Consider the following 22,800-nt stretch of genomic DNA (forward strand, 5'->3'; position numbering starts at 1 on the left):
GTCCCCCAAGGCCAAGTGACCAACAAACCCCAGTGCCCCACACGCCTGAGTTCCCCACAATCCTGATGACCCCACAAGCCCTAGTGCTCCAGAAGCCCGAATGCCCCCAAAGCCTGACTGTCCCCAAAGCCCGACATCCCCGCAAGCCTGTCTGTACCTCAAGCCGTAGTGCTCCAGAACCTCAACTTCCCCCCCAAGCCCCACTGTCCCACAAGCCCGAGTGCCCCACAAGCCTGACTGCCCCGCAAGCCCTAGTCCTCCAGAAGCCCCACTCCCCCACAAAATCTAACGCTCTAGAAGCCAGAGTGCCCCAGAAGCCCAATGCCCCAAAAGCACGTGTGCTCTGGAAGCCAGCTTCCCCACTAAGCCCGAGTCCTCCAGAGCCCCAATGTCCCACAAGCCTGACGGCCTCATAAGCCCCACTGCCCCACAAGACCAAGCGCCCCAGAAGACTGACTTCCCCACCAGCCCCAGTGCTCCAGAAACCCCATGTCCCCACAAGACTGACTGCCCCACAGGTCCCTGACTGCCACCCAAGCGTTAAGTGCCCCCCAAGCCCAAGTGCCCCTTAAGCCCGACTACCCCAGAAGCCCTCGCGCTCCTGAAGCCCAACTGCCCCACACAACTGAGTGTCCCCAAAGCCCGACTGCCCCACAAGCCTGAGTGCCCTACAAACCCAACAAGCCACATCAGCCACCTTCTCACATTTATCCGGAAGTCAGCACTCCTGCTTAGTCTGCTGCCTTTGTCCTCCGGTTAAGCACTTCACCTTCTTGTCACCCTGGTGAGCTGATGCCTCACTTCTGCGCCTTACACTCAGTAAAGCAAGAAGGTGGAGTCTCTAATGGTTAGAAAGGTGGTCGTGGGTGTGTGGGGCTTTTAGGTTTGCAAGAGTCAACATGCACACAGTGGACACTGCCTTGAACACTCTGGTTGATCTCTGGGTCAAACTACAGTTAGGAAAAGGAGAGAGTTCCCCCACTGCCCCCAGTGATTTCTTCCCGAGTGTCCTGAAGGGCATCTTTTGTGCAAAATCCATGAGGTTTTCTCATGGGGATTAAAGAACATGTGGCTGGTTCGGTTCCAAGTCCCCGTTTGTTCTGGCTGTTCACCTGGAGGAGCGGAGGTAGGAGGTGGGTCCATGGCTGCCCTGTGCCTGCCCTTAGAGGCTCCTGTGAGGCTAGGAACGTGACTCAGTGTGACTCACCCAGGTTCCAGCTCCACCTGTGAGAGCTTCTCCCTGCAATGCCCGGCCCCCAGCTCCCTTTGCCGAATCCCAGCACCAACACGGAGGACAGAGGTGGCGGAGAAGTTGCGTCCCCGAGAGCAGCTCAGGCCGGGATGGTTCCCGCAGGGAAGGGACTCATGGGTGAGGGCATTTCCAGGGCCCCAGGGGGCATGGCTCGCTGCTCCTGATTCCAGGGCCTGGTCTGTATGGTGGGGTGTCTCACTGGCAGTACGGGACCTTCCTTTCCTCCCAAGCCCAGTTTTGGAGGTTTTCCCGCCGGCTGAATGCTGGGAGCCTGGGCCCAGGCTCTGCACCTTGTCCTCATGCCAAAGAACCTGGTTGTATTTTGGGGAATGGGGTGTCTGGAAAAGACCCAGGCTATGAGCCACGACCAGGCCAGCCTGGCAGTTGGCAGATCTTTGATTCCTATCCCCACGACGGTTCACAGCAAGCTCAGCTTTGTTTTCTTCCAAGGAAGGAGAGCTCACTCACTGAAGTAGCCAGGAGGGTCAGTCACGACCCCACGCTGAGCCAGGTTTGGTGCAAATGCTTGGCACCGCTTTACTGTTAACTGGGTTTTAAAAATTTACCCAGAGAACGGAGAACTTAAAGGGAGAAACTTAGGATTTAAATACAAGAAATGTAGCCAAGAACAAAGTAACTGCAAGGATTCTTTGCCACCTGCAATTTCACTGCTTGGTGAGAGCTGTTGAGTCTTCCAAACGTTCAGATACTGTAATCAGGTATCTTCAAGAGCCAATTGCCTCTCTGGGGCAAAGTTCCTATCAGTGGCCCTGATTCTATCATCATGATTACCTGAACCGTCAGGTTTACCTTGTTTCGTCATCGAATTTACCTGAACTTCTAGAGTGCTGTTTCTATTTGGGAGGGAAGAGAAGGAATTGTTTTCTCTCAGCCCTGCCTTGGAAATTGAGACCTCGTGGGAGACCGGGGAGCAAAGCTGAGAGAGGAGGGATGCAGGTTATGTTCTTGCACAGGCAGGGTCTCTCTCCCATGGATGGCAGTGTTGACCTTTGCGGCTGGTCCATTCTTTGCATGGTGGTGGGGGGAGGCGTGTGGGGGTTTGGTCTGGGCATAGCAGCAGGGTTAGCGGCATCCTTGGATTCTTTCTACCTATTTGATGCCAGGAGCACCATCCCTAGTCATGACAACCAACAATATCTCCAGGCTTTTCTTCTAAAGCAAATAGGTCGATACCACATTTTGCAAATCTGCATCTCTCTGTAGATTTACAAGGAAGCCAGGATCGCAGGGGCGTAAGTTTATAGGAGAGGTTTTTAAGTAGCAGCATCTTTGCACGATTCAAACTCTGGAGGCATGTGTATAAAGTCCAAGAAACACATGAGAAAACTGTGCTGCTTGGAAGCTAAGGAGCTCACAAGTGATGAAATGTGATTCACACCCGTTTGTAAATGAGCACCCATTTGTAAGTGAGCAGGCCAAGACAGGGAGATCCACCTGCGGACCATGCCTGGACTCTGGATTAATCCATTCCCGTGTCTGCATTCCCTTATAGCCTCCTCCCACTTCTCGCAGGACTCTGCCGCCTACTGTCCAATTAAAAGTCACGGACAGGGATACCTCTGGGTTCAGGCGTGTGGGTGTTGGGGCTCTCTGCACGCCCTGATTTCGGAGATCTTTTGACGTCTGTGCCCAGTTGTGTCTACGGTAAGAACTTGAACCTATTTTCTCTGACCATTCAGTCAAAGAGGCTTGTCAATGACGATGTGTGTTCTAAGTTAAACACCTCAAGTGATCAGAAAAGGCTGCTTCCTAAGTTAAAACATGACGTACTTTAAATTTGGGGCTCCAAAAGAAAGAAAGACAAGGATGGAAGGGAGGGAGGGAGGAGGTAGGGAAAGAGACAAAGAGAAAAAGAGAAAGAGAAGGAACGAAAAGGTGGGGGCGTGGTGGGGATATCAAGAAAGGAAGTGAAAAAAAAACCGCCGGATCCAGTACAGATATAAAAGCCAAACGTAAATCCTGTCAACGAGACACTAATGAGCAGCCTCTAAAGTGCAAACCCATAGGACTCCTTGGTAGTATCTGTCACCTCCACAACTAACAAGGGCACTGTTTAACCCAGTGACAAAGCCAGACATGATCTCTTCTCATCTGCATGTAGGTGAAGGCCCTGTCACAAAGAGGCACTGCTATGACAAGGAACTGCCAGCGACACAGTGTCATTGTGAACCCTCAGCAGGCAAAGCCAGCACCACAGTGACACTCAGCGGGCGGCTCCAGGTAGTTTAATGAGTGGAGGCAGGGCGTCTGAGGGGCTTCCTAAAACCCAGCACCTGCTGCATATCTCTGGGGCATTTTCCCAGGAAGGGGTATCACACCGAAGTCTCTACCATGCAAGCAAAAGATGTCGGAGCGGGGTAAAGCAAGAAAAAGGATGGAGACCGTGAAGGCTTTTTTGTGCAGTCAGAAAATTACCCATTTTCTGACACGTTTATTGACCAGCACATGTTCTGCCCAAATGCTCGCCTCTATGTGTGGTGGTCTGCGTCGTCTGGGTACGCCTGGAGCACATGGCTAGCTGGCATGCGCTGTGACATGTGGTGGCAGTCAGGGCAATGGTGGGGCAGAGCTGGGGGATGGGGGAACATGGCCATGAAGGCAGCAGACTGTGCAGCCACAGCAGCCACTAGGGGCAACGGCACCCAGAGATGGCAAAAGGGCGGCATGCCAGGCGCAGGGTGTCCCGTGGTCTCCGAGGCAAGGGTCCCGGGGGACGCTGGGGGAAGGGCCGCCACCGGCCCGTCGGAATTCATCTGGGTAGGAGATCCGGGGAAACAGAGGAAGGGCAGCGCCGCAGGCCCAGGGACAGCTGCCACCGGAGCCACGTCAGCCCGGCTGCCCTCTGACCACTCGCCGGCCGGCTGGGCCAGCGGAGCGTTGTCACCTGCCACGGCGGGATGGGGTGCCATCACAGCAGTTGCTGGTGGAGCAGAGCCACTTCTGATTTGGCTGCTGGGACCGGCCGGGTCCTGGTGCTGCGGTGTGACCTGCTCATCCTCACTCGGAGATGTGTGATCTTGTTGCTCGGTGCCTGCTGGTGCCAGACGGGATTCCGCAGCTCCTGGCTGGCCCTCCTCCCCCTGTCTTGGTGCAGACTTGACGCCCACTCTTCTCTTCATCCTCAGGAGGAGGTGAGGGGAGTCTCTTTGAAAGTAGGGATGGCAGTAGAACTGTAACTGCGAGTCAAAGTTTAAATAAAGAAAAGGAAACTGCAAGTCACAAGGATGGACGGCAACCACCAAGCATCTACGGCCCTGTGCAAGAGAACTCTACTGGCCCAGGAGGCCCTTCTGGAAAACGTCCCAGTCCCCAAAGGCAGCTGGGGACTCGTGTTCACGCCGTCAAGGTTTACCGATTTGTGACGGGCATTTCCGTCTTGGAAGAAGCCTCAAAATGGCAAATTAGGGTGTCCATGGCCAGCGGAAAGGGTCTTCGAAGCTGCAGACCGGGAGGGAAGAAGATTCTGGGCCTCTCGCACGCAATGTCAGCTGGCAACAGAATGCACCCCAGCTGGGCTGGAGTACCCGGGCACTGACTCTTCCACACCAGGGGTCCACCTACCAAGGGCAGCAGGAGCCTGTGCACCCTCTGCAACGGGCACCCTTCAGCGCTTCAGCTTGGGCACTTCTCCAGACACCAGCCAGGGGGATAGTGGTACAAATACCAGACTCCCCGCCGCCTGCTCACTTCACAGGGTAAAGTGCTATGGAGTCAGGGGAGTACGGCAACCACCAGATGACACGACTGGCCCCGGGTAGGGGGACATGCAGATATGGCTCTACTTAGCACCTGTGATATTTTATCCACAAGAGAGGGGCTGGCACCATCCTCAGCCCTCTGCCCACATTCACCCTTGGTTCATGTCACCTCCACCCGGCGGGGGACACAGGACCACACTGATGGCCCCACACACCCCGCTTGAGGTCGCCCACTTCCCAGGAGGCAGTCCTGGGACTTCCACCCACACAGGCCCCGGAGCCCACTGACTCAGCCCCTCCAGAGGCTTGTCGTTCATTACCTTGTTCAAGATGGAGACTGGCCGCTGTGCGGGGAAAATGTCGGTGAGGGTCCTGAAAGTGCGTTGACGCCGTTTTCGGAAGCCATACAAGTTCAGCTGTCGAAGGAAGCTCCTTAGCGAGTCCGTGGCAAAAACTTTGTCAGGGACGTCCCTTTCGAGAATCTCCTTTTGAAAGAGTTTTTGATTGATCCCTAGACAAGTCCCACCGTCATCCCACCAGATGGAAGAAAACTGATTGCTGTTGACCAGTCTCCACAGTTTCTGCGGAAAGGGGAGGGAGAGGAGATTATCTTCTCCCTGGGGCGAGACGTCACTGCCGGGGCGTGGCCTTCTCAGGGAAGCCTCCTCGGCCAGAGACTGGAAAGCCATTTCTTCCATCAGCATCCTCAAGTCAGGGCTCCCGGGGGACACCGGGTAGTCCCAGGCACCGGAAGGATCTGCTGGGTGATGGTAGATCTCTGAGTCCGATCGGGGAGGAAAAGGCACCCTTTCCGAGCAGTGTCCCTGTCCTCTCGGATTCCTTTCTTCAGAGCGAGCCATACTCAATGAAGGCTTGTCCTCCATCTGGCAAACATGCTAGTGCAGTGTGGCCAGCGGCACCCCTTGGGAGTCAGGCAGCCAGCCCCAGGACATCACAAAGGGGCTCAGGCTGCCTGGGGGTGACATCAGCACACGCCCGGCAAGTTATCTAATAAAGGGCCAAGGCAGACAAGTAGCTGCCCGTCTGCATGTGCAGATTCTGGTCCTCACAGTCATCTCAATGGGAAAGAGGACACCAGCGCACAGGAGTGTCGAGGGGCCCTGCCACACCTTAGGTGCAGACCTGGAGCGGTCCCCTTGTCCTAGAGCTCCTGGGGCCAGGCAGAACCACAGCAAAGCCCTGACTCAGGAAGGTCAGAGCTCACCATGTGAGTCATGGGACCACAGACCCCAGCACATGACTGACACGTTGAAGCACAGAACCAAGGGTAGGACGGTGCCCATGGGCCAGGCTGTAGCCACGCCACCCTTTCCACCCTGTCCTAGGCAGAGGCAGCAGTGTGCTCCATAAAGGTCCTCTGAACACACCCACACTGTCGGTCCCCAGGACGCAGATGGCCAATGGCCACTTAGGCAAATGGCTTAGCTGACTGTCCCACCACTCACTGCTGCCGCGCAGTCCGGAGGGCAGTCGGAGGCGGACTTCCTCCTGCTTTTCCTTGGCCTGCACATGTACCCCCACCAAGCAGGGACACGCTTCTGCACCCTGGGTCTTTGCAGTCACATCGTGGCAGGGCATGTGGCTGTTGGCCTTCAAGCGCGTGTCATTTTCCTTGGCCAGTGAGTGTCTCCAGAGAAACGCACATGGGTTTGTGCCCAGCGGTCCACCTCCGCAACAGTGGTTCCTTTGGAATGTGATGCTAGGAGGTCACGGGAGAGGCGTCCATCTGAAGCAGTGTCCGTGTAACGCACTGTCCACACACAGGGCCACCCCTCCACAGACTCCCTTCACTCGATTGTGGGCACAGAGCTCAGTGATGTTCCAGAGACTGTCACCAACTGGTGATGCTTCCACACTTGAGACATCCCCAGGGCCCAAGACACTCTGGCTCAGGGGATGACAGTGAGGGTTCTGCAAGCAGACTGCCGATGCTGGTGTCTCGGCCTGGCCGCTGCCGAGCTGTGTGACTTGGGCACGTCATCACTTTACCTCGCTCAGCCTCCGTTTCCTCCCGGGGATAAGAGTAGTAGCACCTGCTTCCCGGGGCTGTGAGGATCCTGTGGGACGTATAAGAGCTAGCAAGGCACCCGGCAGTTGGGTCATAGCTGCTGTTGTCACTTCAATAGGCATTTTCTTGACTAGCAAGTCCGAAATCTCATGAGCCTAAAGCAGAATCCACCTGTGGCCTCTGGCTGCCTACAGGACTGAAAACCCTTCCGGCCACAGCAACCGGTGGATTTCCTTGTCAGCCGCCGCAAGTCATGAGCTGAACTCCACTTGAGTTTCAGTTCAGGCAGAAGCCTAGAGTCAGAAATCGCAGAGCCTTTCGTTGCAGCGTGAGCAGTCCTCGGCTGTTGACATGACTGGGCAGCAAATGAGGACCGGGAGCAGTATAAGGACAGTATCTGCTGCAGACTGTCTCTTAGCACCCGAGGAACACTCCAGAAAGCCTCCTAAGTGGTAACAATTGTGGCACTGCATAGCCCAGCCAACAGTGGCATCTCCGTGGCGTCCCCTCCTTCCTCCCTCCACCCCATATTCCCCTGAGAGCTGCGCACTGAAGGACGACTCATTTTAAAGGCTGTGCCCCTGCAGTCGCCAGCCTTGCTCAGCTGCCTGTGCCAGATAGAGATTTGCTTCCTCTGAGACTGGCTGAGAGAACCATCCCAGTTAACTGGGCCATCCAGTAAATAAGATACAGATCGTGCACGTGTAAAACGAGGAGCCGGTTTATTGGACAGCTTAAGAGAGCAAAAATACTGGCTTTAGCTACATTTTTTACACACTGAGCTGGAAGGGCTAGACCATCCTGTTCCCCCGTACCCCAAAGAGAACAGGCTTGCTGGAGGCCAGTGCCAGGGGCGGAGTCGTGTTCGCAGCGGACTTGAATTCAGCCCCATGTAGGCCGGTGAGCAGTCGCCTGCACTGAAACGCCACACTCTTCTCCTGGGTGAGAAGATCAATGCTCTTTTTTAGCCTCTTCTCAGCGAAGAACCTATTTGTTTTCAGGCAGGAGGACGATAAACTTGCAGCCTCTGACGCATGGAGGAGCCTGCAGCGCTCAAAGAAACTGCACGCACACGTGAAACCGCCATGCCTACCGCAAAGCCTTCTTCTTGCTGGCAGGAGCGAAGCTTGAGACTTCCCCACGCACAGACGTGACCAGCGTGGCCGTTTCTGCCCTCGGCAACATTCTCCGGTGCTCCGGCTTCAAGTAGCGCTTGAGTTTTCGGCTAGCCACTACTCTGAGATCGTCAGAAGAAGCATGGAGCATTTCCAGCTTGGCGTTGCTGTTCTGGCAGTAGCAGCTACTGCGTACCTGCATGAGTTCCAGGGCAGAAGTGGCAATGTCCTGTGGGGGTGTGGCACCCCGTCGGGGCGGGACGGGTGTGCCACGGGCGTCCACTTTTGCAGCAGAAGGCGTCTGCCTGCAGCACAAGCTTGTAAAAAAATACTTTGACAGAATACGCTGTACAGAACTAGGGGTTAACACCGCATATCACGATGCTAACATATTTGTATAAATACTCTGCATACAGGCATGGAGTCACTCCTGTAGAAAGGGCTCATCGGTGAGGCTATGAAAAACTGCTGTCAGCATGCCCAAAGAGAAACTACTTCCACAGTTGGAACAGAAGAAAGGACTGTGCTGTGTCTAAACACGTGGTGCGTCAGAGACATGGTTCCAGTTCCTACTGACTACGCCAGCCCCGACCGACCGGGGAGTGCTGAGTGAGCTGTGGGAGGAGGTCAGCCCTGTGGAGAAAGGCATTTCTAAACAATGCTTTTCATCGGGATTTCAGCACCGTGTAAACAGACGTTCCTTCTGAGGGCCTGGTGAGCAGCCATTCCCCAGTGGGTGCCACAGGGAAGAGGAGCACCTGGAGCCCCTCCCAGACGGATGGAAATCCCGCGTCTGTTCTCACACTCTTCCCGGCGTCCACATCTGCTGGCACACGCCCCTGTCACCTGCCACTTCCGCATCCCGTCATGGTGAGTGGCTGACAGGCGCTGGATGCAAACAAGGCATGAGATGGACGTACCTGGAGACCCGGCTCCAGTTCTGGTTCTGCTTTGTGGGGTGACCGAGGGGGCAGAGGAAGCGTGGAGAGAGCACGTCTCAGTCCCCGGAAGTGGCATCTAATCTGGCATTTCGATATTTAATTTGGGAGGTGGGAGCACGTACTTCCCAGGGCTCTGGGTAATGACCACCCTGGCCTTCTTTCGAAACATGGGAGCGATTTTAGGAGGCTCCGGAACTGGGGTCTCTTCGGTTTCTTCATTATCTTCGTGGTGGAGATCGTACGAAATGTTTCCGTATTCTCGTAGAAATGGGAAGATTTCAAGCAGAAACTGACAGAAATCTTTGCGAATACCAAACCACCCTGAAAAATAAGAATGTTTTATTTCACACACTAGGCTCAACTGACCTTCCCGTTAACTTTCTTTCCATAACAAGAAGTTTTACTCCTACGACGTCGTCACACACTTTATCCAGGCGCCTGAGTCACGAAGCCCGAAGAGGGCTTGAGTACCCAAAATGAAGGAGAAGAACAAACCTTAGCGCCGTGTTTCTCCCCGACCAGCAGGGACAGCGTCCCTGGGGCCTTGTTAGGGATGCCATTCTTGGGCCTCAGCCCAGACCTCTCTCTGGAAACTGTGAGTCGGGCTAGGGTGGGCTCCAGAGGTCCCCTTTTCCTGACCGTTTTGGGATCCTGCTGGGTGCCCAAGTTTGAGAACCACTGCTCCAGTGAGTCTCGAAACACCTCTGGTGCGTAGGCCATGGTGTCTTCCACTATTCTTGTCCACCCAGGAAAAACTCATGGATGACAGTGCCATCCAAGCAATGGGTTTCCGTCACCCTCTAGAATCTGCCAGGGTGGCATTCATGCGTGGATCCTGGCCAGGAGGGGGCCCGAACTCATGGAGCCACCTTAAAGCCACTTGCCCAGTCCCACTCTTCCTCTCTGTACACCACTGGAGTGTCAGCTCAGTGCAGGCCCTCCCTGCTCCCGGGAGGGCAGAGGCACAAGCAGCAAGCATAGCCTGGGCTGCTGGGCTGCAGTGAGGCCCTGCCTCCAACCCCACTGGCTTTTGCAGGGCCAGTGCTCTGGGCTTCCATGCCATGGAGCTCACAGCCTCACCAGGAAGGCACCCTCTGCAGAGATCATTTTGGAAGTTTCTGCCTGAGCAAGCAGGTGGCGGGGAAGAGAGAGCTAGCAAGGCACGAGAGACAAGACTCGGGTGATGGCAGCAAGGACACTGGGGAGGCAGAGGGGCCAACGCGGAGCTTGGGTGAATCCCAGGGTTCGGGTGGGAGACGTGGATTTCCCATCAAACCCTCACGGGCCTGGGAAGAATCTATCTTGATCCCTAGTTTGCAGAGGAGGAAATAGGCTCTCTGAGAGGTTGCCTGCCTTGTCCGGTCCTACCTATTGGCAGCGTGCACTGCGAGAAAAGTCCCAGTGCAGGCCAGTAGAACACCAGGGTGACGGCATGCCCTGCCCTCAGAAGGTCCCAGAACTTCCTCAGCCCTCGCTTCCCACACAAGCTTCTAAATCGGGACCCTGGGGGACTCGTCCCTTCCTAGAGACCGCTATCTCCCACCTACCCGCAGTCCCACCCCAGACACACCCCAAGGACTTTCTGAAACGCTGAGTACATACAGTGGTTTCCTCCCTTCTGTCCAAATGTGGTTGCCATCAGCGTGATCAACGAGAGCCAAAGGGGGACAAAAATCGGGATGCAGGAGAAGGCGTTGTGGCCATCCAGTTTGTGAACCAGCAGAATCTAAAGAAAGAGACGCAGTCAAGGCCCTGTGGACGCCAGCACCAAGAACCGACAGAGGAGGACGCCAGACCTCATTAGGCAGCTCCCCTCCCCTGACCCGCCTCGCAGGGCCCCACCGCAGTGAGCTGTCAGAAGAGGGAATGTCAGCACCACAGGAAAAGGCAGAAAACCACCCATCCTTGGGGAATGCTCTAAATGAGCTTTTACGTCCCTCTTCAGAGCTCCGCAAAAGCGCATCCACTTGAAAAGCTCCCAATACCAGCAGTTTTATGGCAAACTCCTCCCGGCGTTTGTTCTAAGGAGTCAACAGCTCCCATTCTAGAATTCTCCACACGACTCCAACACACAAATCCGACATCCACCTCTCCTTTTCCAAAAGTGGCAACTGGAGCCTTACAGAGGCAGCATGGCTAAAAAGGTGCCCTCTTCTCCCTGCCAGCCCCACGCGCTCTCCCCAAGAGAAAGGAAGGATGTTCTCCTTTCACTAAAGCTCCCTCCCAGAGATGGCCCTGTTCTCTCCCTTCTCCTGCAGTCGGCTCACTGTGAGTTCGAGGGACAGAGGCTGCCTTTCTAGGGGTGCAGGACTCTGTCAGGGGAAGCGCGAGCTCCAGGGGCCAGAGGCTTCCCGCGGAATGCTTACCTCAAACGTGAGCAGAGGCACCACGATGGTCATCCAGCTCAGGGCCATGGTTATGTGTGTCCTGCGCTGCTCGGCAATCACATCCATAGAGCGCAAGAACAAGACGGACCACACGATGTAGTAGAGGACCACCAGGCACAGAAAGGACATGAGAATCCACAGCGGGACACACACAACCTGCGGGGAGGGCGAGAGAAGTCGTCTCTTTAGCACATCCGCCCCGGCCTCTGATGGAAGGCATCTTTGACACCTCTCCAGTTAAGACCGTCCCACCTGCAAGCTGAGTAAGGGCAGTTCCACCTCCCAGGCCTGCTGCCAGGACCGCATGGGACAGAAAAGGCATGGTGTGGGCCCACTGTAGGGCTTGCTGCCACCAGGGGACACAAACGCTCAGTGGGTGACATCAGTCCCTCTTCCTTTGAGTGACAGACAGTCCGGCATCTGGCTCCACAGCCTCTGCTCTTCCAGAGGCTTGCCCTCCCACACTCACTCAGGCTCCCCCAGGCACCGCTGGCATCACAGCTTTCCAGGGAACGGGACACAGCTGTCGCCCTGCGCACACACACAAGATCTCACCCCAACAGACTCTCTTCACCTGCAACTTTCCCACAACCTGCTGGGGGTACTTCGGCAACACCAATGGGAACGGGCTCCTCAGAAAGTGTCACTGCCTGGGCTCCTAAGGACCCGTACTCTCAACCCTACCAAGTTAGTGAACTTGGCAGGTTGACGCTGGACACGTAACGCTGCCGGGTCCCCGCCTCCACGGCAAGGGCACATTCTGAATATGTTGCTATCGTACCAGGCGGTAGACCTTGTGTCATCCACACGCAGGCCCAGAAGATGAGTTCTGGGAGCGTCACTTGGCCAGGCTCCCCTGTGACATGTCTTCGCCCTCCTGTCCGGTCCCCTGGGACGACACTTCTCCCTTCTCCCTTTTTCTTTTATTAATTATCTAACATACAGTAGGAGAAGTGACTGTCTTCCTTTGGTGTGGTGATCCCTGAGTCTTTACGCAAGTGTAGATTCGCACAGCCACAGGCAGGATGCAGAAGACGTCCGTCACCCTGTAAAACTCTCTCGTGCTGTCCCTTCACGGTCACACCGTCCTACCCTTAGCCCTGGCAACCACTGATCTGTTCTCCGTCACTGTCCTTTTTTCTCTGCTGGAGCTTTATGTAGATGGCATCGCAAGGCAAGTAGCCCATTGAGACTGGCTTCCCGTCATCAACATAATATCTCTGAGATTCATCCAAATTGTTCCCTGCATCCGCAGGTGGACCCTCTTGTTGCTGAGTGGTATTCCACTCTATGCATGCCTACAGTTCGCTTATACGACCGTCTGCTGAGGGTAGTTTCCAGCCCTTGGCTATCACAAACAAGGCCACTGCAAACACTAGAGTGTGGGTTTCTACCTGGCTGTGCCCTTTCACTTCTCTAGGGTAAGTACCTAGGAATGGGGCAGCCGGCTCCCATGGCAAGTGCACTTTTAACGCATCAGAAACTGCCAAACCGTTTTCCACAGTGCCTCTACCGTTCTCCCTTCCCGCCGGCAACGTTGGAGTGTCCCAGTTCCTCTGCATCCTCCCAGGCACGTGGCTTTGTCGGTGCTGTTGAGTTTCACCATTCAGAAGCCATGTGTTTTGGGCTCTCATCCCGGTTGTAGTTTGCCTTCCCCAACCGGTAATGATGTTGCACATCTTTTCCTGTGTTTTCTCACCATGCACATATCCCCTTTGCAAATTGTCAAGTCTTTTGCCAAGTTTTAAATTAGGTGTTTCTTTTTGCATTTTTGAGTTTTTAAGAGTTCTCTGTATGTTCTGGGTGCAAGTCAATGTTCTGATGTGTGCTTTGCAAATATTTTCTCCCAGTCTGTGGCCTGTCTTCATTTGATTTGATTTTAATCTTGAGGAAGTCCAAATTTAGGTATTTGTTTAGTTCTAGGACTGGGGCAGATAAAATACAAGGTGAGCTTAGCATTTTGTGATGCCAGAGTACTTAAGAAATGATGAGGTACATAAAAAGAGCACAAGAACTTCCAAAGGCTGAAAGGGCTCACAAAAGCTGGAAAATTTGAGCAACAATATAAATAATGATAGCACTGAATTATAAGCAATAGAATGAAATAACAATTTAGATTTTTCTCATCTATTAGCATGGATTATCTCTTCATTTATTTAGGTATTTTCTAATTTTTCTGTCATATTTTGTAGTTTTCAGTGTACAGGTCTTACACATTTTTCATTAAATGTATTCCAAAGTACTTTATGTTTTGCTATTCATGAAGTGCTTGCTTTTTTTTTTTTTTGGTCATTTTCATGTGTTTTTTGCTAGTGTAGAGAGATACGCAATTAATTTCTGTATATTAAACGTGTATCACACAACCATGGTATAGTCACTTATTAATTGCAGTTTTGCTTTTTTCTTTGTAGAATCCTTAAGATTTTCCACATTGACCAGCATGCTGTTTGCAGTAAAGACCATTTTATTTCTTCCTTTTAAATCATGTTTTTCATTTCTTTCTCTTGGTGTATTGCAATAATTTGAACCTCTAATAGAAAAAGATGAGGAGATGTATGAACTCCGTTATTTTTGCCTTGATCCTGACCTTAGATGGAAAGCATTCAATATTTCATCATTAAGCCTATTCTTAGCTCTGGGTTCTTTTTGTAGATTTCCTTTAATGAATTGACAATGCTCACATATATTTCTAACTTGCTGAGAATTTTAAAAAATGAGATGTATTGAAATTTTCAAATGATTCTCTGCATCTAATGGTCATCAGTTTTGTTTGTTTGTTTGTTTTTTGTTCTTACTCATTTTCTATTTTTTTCTCATAATTACAGGAATCTTATATAGGTAGTGAATGTATGTCTACCCAAAGAAAGAATACCAGAGAAGGAATAAATAAAAGTAAAATAAAATGCTTTCGTATACTTTTTTTTTTTTTTTTTTTTTGAGACGGAGTTTTGCTCTTGTTACCCAGGCTGGAGTGCAATGGCACTATCTCGGTTCCCTACAACCTCTGCCTCCTGGGTTCAGGCAATTCTCCTGCCTCAGCCTCCCGAGTAGCTGGGATTACAGGCACACGCCACCATGCCCAGCTAATTTTTTTTATTTTTAGTAGAGACGGGGTTTCACCATGTTGACCAGGATGGTCTCTATCTCTTGACCTCGTGATCCACCCGCCTCAGCCTCCCAAAGTGCTGGGATTACAGGCGTGAACCACCATGCCCGGCGCTTTCTTATTCTTAACTGACCTAAAATGTAACTATTTATTTACATTAATAGTAATACCATTGTATCAGGCAATTAGTGTATATGGAAAAATGAAATAAGTGATACTAATGTTACAAGCAATGCAATGAAGGAATTGAGTATACTCTTTTATAACGTGTCTATACTATCTAGGAAACAGTATAGTGTTATTTTATGGCATGTTATCAAAATATATGTTGTAAACTCCAAGAGAAAGACACTTTTTTTAAAAAGAGGTATATTTTACATGTACTGAATGCTCTATAAAATGAAAGAAGATGGAAAAAGAAGAGGAATAAAGAAAAATTAAATACATATGAAACAGTTACATACATGATAGATATTAATGTGATTATATTATCACTTTAAGTTTGAATGGTGTAAATACACCAATAAAGGACAGATTGTCAGAATTAATAAAAAATAATACTCAAGAACACGTTTTCTAAAAGAACCTCATTTTTAATTATAAGGACTCACATAAGTTAAATGTAAGGAGGTTGAAAAGGTATTCTAACACTGACAAAAGAAAGCTGGAATTGCTACATTAATTTCATATTTAGAGTGCCTAAAATTTTTAAAAAGCAGACAGTACCAATGGCTGGCAAGGATGCTGAGCAACTAGAATCACTCAATGCTGGTGAATGCAAACAGTGCAGTCACCTTGGAAGACAGTTTGTGAGTTTCTTACAAAGCTGAACATAGTATTACCATATGATTCAGAGAACACACCCCCTAGGTATTAACCCAAGTAATTTGAAATTTTATGTCTATCCAAAATCTTGTGTATAAATTTGTATCATAGCTTATTTAATGATTGTCAATAACTGGAAGCAGGTAAGTTGTTCTTCAGGAGGTGAATGGATAAACAAACTGTGGTACAACCATTTAACAGAACACTATTAATCAACAAAAAGAAATGAGCTATCAAGTCATATTAGTCTGTTTTCATGCCACTGATAAAGACATACCTGAGCCTGGGGAGAAAAAAATGTTTAATTGGACTTTCAGCTCCACATGGCTGGGAAGGCTCAGAATTACGGCAGGAGGTGAAAGGCACTTGGTACACGGCAGTGGCAAGAGGAAAAATGAGGAAGAAGCTGAAGTGAAGACCCCTGATAAACCCATTAGATCTCGTGAGACTTATTCACTATCACGAAAGTAGCATGGGAAAGAACACCCCCACAATTCAATTACCTCCCCCTGGGTCCGTCCCACAAAACATGGGAATTCTGGGAGACACAATTCGAGTTGACATTTAGATGGGGACACAGCCAAATCATATCACAAGCCATACAAAGACATGGATGAATATTAAATGCCCATCCCTAAGTTAAAGAAACCAGTCTGAAAGGGTTAGATACTACATGATGATACAATTCATTTGATATTCTGGAAAAGGCAAAACTATAGAGACAGTAAAATGATCAGTTGCTTCCAGGAGTTGGGTGGGTGAGGGGGAAGGGTTGAATAGGGTAAGCACAGGGGATTTATTAGGGTGGTGAAGCTATCCTGTATGATACAGTAATGGTGAATGTAACACTATGCATTTGCCAAAACCCTCAGAACAACTGTGACCCCTAATGTATGGAAATATAAAAAAAAATTTTAGGAGGTCTGAAGATCCCAAGAATGGATAATATGACAAAACAGAATAACTATATTACAAACATATGAAACAACCTCTATAATGAATATCAAGAGAAAAAGTGCTGGCAAGAGTAACTCTGGAAGTGAGTAGAACCTGTAAGAATGAAATTAGAAGAAACACAACGTTCGGAAAAGAAGGACCTTCCAGGATTCTGGCTGTTGCCTATTGTCAGCCCTAGGAGGACCCTGGCAAGATGCTTGATGTGACATGCTCCCACTTCTGCAGTGGGGTGGGAGTGGGGTTTCAGGGAGGTGAGGCCGTGATCTGAAATGGATAACTCGGATAATCAAGGGCTAGATTTGGGATAGGAGTAAAATGAATGAAAATAATTGGTTTGGATGGAAAAGCAGCTGGGAGGGAGAGAATGAATTGATCTTTCACTCAGATTTCAAGATCTTTGAGCTGCATCCAGATGGGGAAGACTCATACAACCAAATTAAATAATAGACCATCTGGGAGGGAAATTTTATTGACTTTGATTCACAAAGCTTCAATTTTTACTAATTTGGTATTATAAGTTGTATTGAGCTGCATGTCGTCTGCGATATTTTAGATAACAACAGAAGTGATTCCCAAAGGAGATTATAGTAGGATACGGTCTAAAAATAATATTTTAAAACTGCCATTTATTAAATATTCAATATATGCCAGACCCTGTGCCAGGTGATTTAATACATATCTTACATTACAATAGTCCTGCAAGAAAAAAAAAATGATCTAGCAAACAGAGTTTTGCTGTCACCTGTTCTTGAGTCTGTGGGGACCTGATCACAGGTGGCCATAAGTGGCAAGCTCACTTATACCACAGGTAGGAAGTTGGGGAACCCCTAGAAGATGAGGTGTTGGTGTAAAGGGGAGATGTCTGTTCATCTCAGGGATTAGGAGTCGAGGAAGGGCAGGCCCCGGCAGGAGTAAAGATGAATAACCCATAGGACGACTTTGGAATCCCCACCCAAGAACCAACAGGGCCAGCGTCTAACTCTGGTTGAGGAGGAGCCCCATGGGCAGGTGTGCGCCTTCTCCCAGAGGTCCTACAATCACGGGTGCTGAAGCACCCCAGGAAGCACCTGGCCTGGGATCCGCAGCCATTCTCTGCAAGAGGTGCCGCTGGGCAAATGGTTCACCGTGAGGGCAGCAGAGCATATCCCACCCATCACTTCATAAAAGAGCCAGGAGCCCGGGGGGAGGAGCCTCCTGAGGAATGACTGAGGGTCCACCCGCCCCACATAGAGGGATCATAGAATACAGCTCAGCCCCTCCTGTCAGTCCTGGAAGACCCTGGCAACGTTGGCACCCCGACCACACCCCTCCTTTCACTGCCACCTCAGGAGACTCAGAGACTTGGTCTGAGGAGAGCAAACACCCTAGGAAGAGGACGGAGCTCCAAGTTCTGCAAGGAATCAAGGTCAGAAACCTGAGGGAGGATTGAGGCACCCCTGTGACCCCGAGAGCATCTGCACCCCTCGCCGCTAGTTTCGCCCTCACGGCCACGGGGGCAGAAGCAGGTTCCGCCCCCGCTGTCAATCCAGGGAAGCTCCAGGCTTGCGGGCCGGATGTGACCTCCACTGGCTTCCGCCTCTGGAATCTGAGAGAAGTGAGGGCGTCTCTCTGTGAGGGGCGTCTTGAGGGCAGCAGAGGGCAGCGGGCCCAGGAGGCAAGGTGAGAGCTGAGGGAGAACTGAGGACACCCCCTACCCAGATAGAGGGCCCCAAATAATCCAGTGCTGGTCCTGGAGCCAGCCCTGAACCAACAGGGGACCAAATTATCAGGCTGAGACAATCCCCCCCTCAATGCCCAATGAGACTCTGAGTTGGGTCTATGGTGTGACTTGGGCAGAGGCAGTTCCATAAAGGGTGGGGCCCCAGGCCTTTCCAGACGGCAACATCAGGACTCTGAGAAATTATGGAGAGGCTCCACCCCATCCCGATAGAGTCCTTCTTTGTCCCTTCTGTCAACGCAAGGAAGCTCCGGCTTGGTGCTCCGCCTTGCGCATTAGGGCTTACAGAGACGTGAGAGCCTGGTTCTGAGCGGCGGCTTGATATCCGCTGAGGGCACCGGGCCCAGGCTCTGTGAGGAGGCAAGATGAGACGCTGAGGGAGGACTGAGGACGCCCCCTCCCCAGACAGAAGACCCCAAATAATCCAGCACCGCATCTGCTGTCAGCCCTGGATCACCCCACGGGGGCGGACTTCTCAAGCTGGGTCTTGGCCCATTTCCGCTCCCCAGAGCCTGGCTGCTTAAGCCTCAGGGAACTCTGGGGTCAAAGCTTGGTGTGACCAGGGCAGGGCCGGTTAGGAGAGGGCAGGGCCCAGGTTCTGCCAGGCATCAAGGTCAGAATCATCAGGGAGGTCTGAGACCCCACAGAGCAAGGTTCCATCTCTGCTGTCAGCCCTGGGAAGTTCCTGGCATGTCCACCAGGCACACGGATCCTGATTTGTGCATCCTGGGCTGACCGAGGGAAGGGGCTTGATATCACGAGCATGACCTGCGGGGAGCACAGCCAGGGTCCAGTCCCTGCTGGGAGATAAGGGGTCTGTGGGAGGCCTGAGGGGACCCAGCAGCCCAGGATGGGGGCCCACCTGCTCCCATCTCAGACTGAGGCGCCTCCCCATTCGGCCTTGGGAATATGAGAGAGGGAGACCCAGGTCCACAGAGAGGGTCTTGGGTTCAGCCCTGCCAGGATCAAGGGGAGGAAGAAGAAGGAGGATTCAGGAGACCTTGGACTCCAGGTCAGTGGGGACCTTGACCCTTGGAGATCCCAGGCACAGTGGCCATATGCGGTGCATCCTCACTGTGGTTTCGGAGTGTCAGAGAGGAGAGGGTTGTGGTCTGAAGAGTGAACCCTAAGGTCAGCCCAGGGAGGAGTCCCAGAGCCCTGAGGGAGGACTCAGTCGACCAATTATTGCTGAGGCAGAAAATCTGCCCCTGCCATCAGTCCTGGGAGGCCCCAGGCAGGACTCTAGGAAAGAGGGGCACCTCCCCACTTCCTAGTTGGGGTTCTCCAAGAGACAGTGGCCTTGGACTGCAAAACCCATCCACAAATCAGCAGGAGTGAAAGGGATAGACCTTGTCAGGAGTAAATCTGAATACCTGGAGGACACCCAGAGAGAGGAAGCACCCATGAAATCTGCTCCATCTGTCAGCCTTTGGAATGCCATGCAGGGATATCCATGTAGCGCCCCTTCACTTTCTGTCTTCCACGTCTCAGAGAGGTGGGGCCCTTGATCTGAGGCAGGTCCTCAGGTCAGCAGAGGGGTCCACACCTGGTCAGCACAGGGTGGAGTCCAGGATCTGCCGGTAGTCAAGGAGAGGAAAATGGGTGAAGACTGAAGGCAAGAAGTTACCCTCTCACATGCCAAAGAAAAAGAGACCTCACAAATCCCTCCTTCCTCTGTTTTCATCCCTGGGAAGCCCCAGGAAGGGGAGGCCTGTGCCATGCTCTCATTTCTGCCATGTGGTTGCGGGTGGCGGGTTTCATGGAAGTGAGCATCTGGTTTCAAGGGGATGATGACAGGTCAGCAGATGGAGCCACAACTTGTCAGCAGAGGGAGAGGTCCCAGGACCTTTAGGACTCAAGGTGTGCCTCCTTCCTGAGGATTGGCGATACTCCCCATCCCATAATGAAGGGACCCCACAGACTCTCACTGTCCCCTGTCTTGGCACTAAAGGGACCTGATTATGGGTGGCCCTAGATGGGAAGCTCACTTATACCACAAGCAGGAAGTTGGGGGACCTTCAGAGAGAATAGATCTTGGTGTAAAGGAATACGTCTGCTCATCTAAGGGGTTTGGAGTAGAGGAAGGACAGGCCCTGGCAGGAGTAAAGATGAAAAACCCACAGGAGGACTTTGGAGGAATCCCTACCCCAGAACCGAAGGGGCCAGCCTCTGCCATCAGCCCTGGACAACCGCACACCGGGTGATGGGATGTGGGGTCCATCATTTCTGTTTTGGAATCTCAGGCAGGTGAGGACTGTGTTCTCAGAGGACGCCTTCGAGCCAACAAAAGGAGCCCCATCAAGTCCACAAATAAAGTGGTCCCTGGATCTGCCAAGAGTCAGGTGAGAAACCTTGAGGGTTTCCCCTGGCCAGAACACAGAGGAGAGTCACACCGAAGTCTGCTCTGCCCCTGCTGTCTCTCCAGAGATCATGTGCGGGACTATCTGTTGAGGCCCCTCTCTTACACTGGGATCATTGGTCTCAGGGAGGGGAAGGCTTTGGTCTGAGAGGGCTGCACTTAGGTCAGCAGTGGGAGGGTCCCAGGCCATACTCAGAATCAAGTGGGGGCCAAGGGGACCCCACATACCAAACACATGTGACCCAGCCCTACCCTGCCCCTTCTGTCAGCCATGGGAAGTCACAGGGAACCATGGGTGTTTCCATTTCCCTGATTTCCTCTTCCAACGTGTGGTGGAGATAGAGCTTTGGTTTCAGGATGTGGCCCAGGTCAACGGAGGGTGGGTCCCAGCCCCAGATGGGCATCAAGATGGGGAACAAGCAGGTCTTACCCCAGGACACATGGACCCAGCTGAATATCACCACCTCTTGCTGTCCTTCCTGGGTAGTCCTGGATGTATGTTGCCAGATGTGGATCTCCACATGTCCTCTTTCATATCAGGAAAGTGAGCTATTGATCTGAGAGTGTCTCAGGTCAACAGAAGTGTATGTTTCAGACCCTGGCAGGAGAAAGGTAAGGGCCCTAAGCTCATAGGGGACCATCCACTCCAAAACAATGAGAAACTCACAGAGTCTTGCCCACCTTTCTGATAGTGCTGGGGTGCCAGGATGGTTCTTGCAGTTTGCAGCCTGAGAGCTCCATGGCTCCTCTTCTAGAAGCTCCAAAAACTGAGCAGTGAGGCTTTTGTCTGAGGCAGTGTCTTCAGGTCTCAGAGCAGAGGAAACCCAGGCAGTGCCAGCAGTCAAGAGGAGATGATCATCCTCAACATACAAAGGGCCCAACCTGCCTAAGTACAGAAAGGGACCCCCAACTTGGAGCCTCGCCTGCCCTACCCTCAGTCCTGGAGCATTCTGCTCTGATGTCCAGCTGCATCTTGAGCAGCCTTCTCACCTTCTTTTTCAGATTCTTAGAGAACAGGACAAGCAGTAGGACAGGAGCCCCAGAAGGCCGGAGAGGATCACTGGAGGAGAAGACCTGTAAGTAGGTGTTTGTCAGACTCTCCATGGTTCATATTTCAGCTGAGTCTGCTCTCACGCTCCCTCTCTCCCCAGGCCTGTGGTTCCCCATCACCCAGATCCTTCCCACAGTGCTGCCTGCTGACCTGACCAGAGTCACCATGCCTCTTGGGCAAAGGAGTCACCACTGTAAGCCTGAGGAAGGTCTTCAGGCCCAAGAAGAAGCCCCCGGCCTGGTGGGTGCGCAGGCTCTCTCAGTTGAGCAGCAGGAGACAGCCTCCTTGTCCTGTACTGTTAATGCAGGTACTCTAGAGGAGGTGCCTGCGGCTGAGTCACCGAGTCCTTCCCAGAGTCCTCAGGGAGCTTCCTCCTCCCCCACTGCCATGGACTCCATCTCTTGGGTCCTATCTGATGAGGGTTGCTGCAGCCAAGAAGAGGAGGGGCCAAGTACCTCGCCTGACCTGGCAGACCCTGAGTCCTTCCTCCAAGATACACTACATGAGAAGATAATTGATTTGGTTCATTTACTGCTCCACAAATATCGAGTCAAGAAGCTGATCACGAAAGCAGAAATGCTGGAGAGTGTCATCAAAAATTACGAGGAATACTTTCCTGAGATATTTAGGGAAGCCTCTGAATGCACGAAGCTGCTCTTTGGCATTGACGTGAAGGAAGTGGACCCCATTAGCCACTCCTACGTCCTTATCACCTCTCTCGGCCTCTCCTATGATGGTATACTGGGTGATAAGCACAGCATGCCCAAGTCTGGCCTCCTGATAATAGTCCTGGGCATAATCTTCATGGAGGGTAACTGTGCCTCTGAAAAAGTTATGTGGGAAGTGCTGAGCATTATGGGGGTGTATGCTGGGAGGGAGCACTTCCTATTTGGGGAGCCCAAGAAGCTCCTCACCCAAGATTGGGTGGAGGAAAAGTACCTGGTGTACCGGCAGGTGCCCGGCAGCAATCCCACATGCTATGAGTTCCTGTGGGGTCCAAGGGCCCACGTTGAGACCAGCAAGATGAAAGTTCTTGAGTATATAGCCAATGCCAATGGGAGGGATCCAACTTCTTACCCATCCCTTTATGAAGAGGCTTTGAGAGTGGAGGGAGAGGGAGTCTGAGCAAGAGATGCAACCAGGGCCAGTGGGCAGGGAACTGAGCCAATGCATGCTTCAGGGCCACATCCAGCAGCTTCCCTGCCCTGTGTGAAATCAGGCCCATTCTTCCCTCTGTGTTTGATGAAAGAAGTCAATGTTCTCAGTAGTGGAGGGCACAGTGGATGTAGGGGAATACATTGTATACTGTCTTTAGGTTTCTCTTCCATTGGGTGACTTGCAG

The 22,800-nt window shown here is 52.0% G+C and overlaps 3 protein-coding genes across 3 annotated transcripts; 1 reads left to right on the plus strand and 2 right to left on the minus strand.

Annotated features, from left to right (window-relative positions):
- Positions 1-257: 257 nt before the first annotated feature.
- LOC141582752 (heat shock transcription factor, X-linked-like) lies at positions 258-7,613 on the minus strand. Its single transcript, XM_074391658.1, has 2 exons — positions 5,292-7,613; positions 258-4,449 (listed from the first exon to the last, which is right to left on the minus strand). The coding sequence occupies exons 1-2, from the start codon at positions 5,853-5,855 to the stop codon at positions 3,742-3,744; spliced, it is 1,272 nt and encodes a 423-aa protein (XP_074247759.1). The 5' UTR covers positions 5,856-7,613; the 3' UTR covers positions 258-3,741.
- A 92-nt stretch (positions 7,614-7,705) lies between these two features.
- LOC141582754 (transmembrane protein 185A-like) lies at positions 7,706-13,302 on the minus strand. The gene is made up of 3 exons (XM_074391660.1): positions 11,423-13,302; positions 10,659-10,782; positions 7,706-9,377 (listed from the first exon to the last, which is right to left on the minus strand). Exons 1-3 carry the CDS (start codon positions 11,570-11,572, stop codon positions 9,133-9,135), a joined length of 519 nt encoding a protein of 172 aa, XP_074247761.1. The 5' UTR covers positions 11,573-13,302; the 3' UTR covers positions 7,706-9,132.
- On the plus strand, positions 12,062-22,583 carry MAGEA11 (MAGE family member A11). Its single transcript, XM_039463910.2, is given in 7 exon segments — positions 12,062-12,162; positions 17,805-17,990; positions 18,967-19,060; positions 20,296-20,390; positions 21,204-21,212; positions 21,418-21,491; positions 21,559-22,583. Coding segments are annotated over 7 exon segments (1,584 nt in total).
- The last annotated feature ends 217 nt before the right edge of the window (positions 22,584-22,800 follow it).

Source organism: Saimiri boliviensis, chromosome X (genome assembly GCF_048565385.1).
Source record: "Saimiri boliviensis isolate mSaiBol1 chromosome X, mSaiBol1.pri, whole genome shotgun sequence".
NCBI classification, from domain to species: Eukaryota; Metazoa; Chordata; class Mammalia; order Primates; family Cebidae; genus Saimiri; species Saimiri boliviensis.

Bases quoted from the DNA above. Each gene is read 5' to 3' on its own strand.
- LOC141582752 (XM_074391658.1), bottom strand. From the start codon at position 5,855: ATGGAGGACAAGCCTTCATTGAGTATGGCTCGCTCTGAAGAAAGGAAT. The intron at 4,450-5,291 runs GTAATGAACGAC...TTTGACTCGCAG, and splicing joins CAGTCTCCATCTTGAACAAG to TTACAGTTCTACTGCCATCC.
- LOC141582754 (XM_074391660.1), bottom strand. From the start codon at position 11,572: ATGTCCTTTCTGTGCCTGGTGGTCCTCTACTACATCGTGTGGTCCGTC. The intron at 10,783-11,422 runs GTAAGCATTCCG...CTCTTTCTTTAG, and splicing joins TGCCTCTGCTCACGTTTGAG to ATTCTGCTGGTTCACAAACT. The intron at 9,378-10,658 runs GTATGTACTCAG...CTTATTTTTCAG, and splicing joins ACAGAAGGGAGGAAACCACT to GGTGGTTTGGTATTCGCAAA.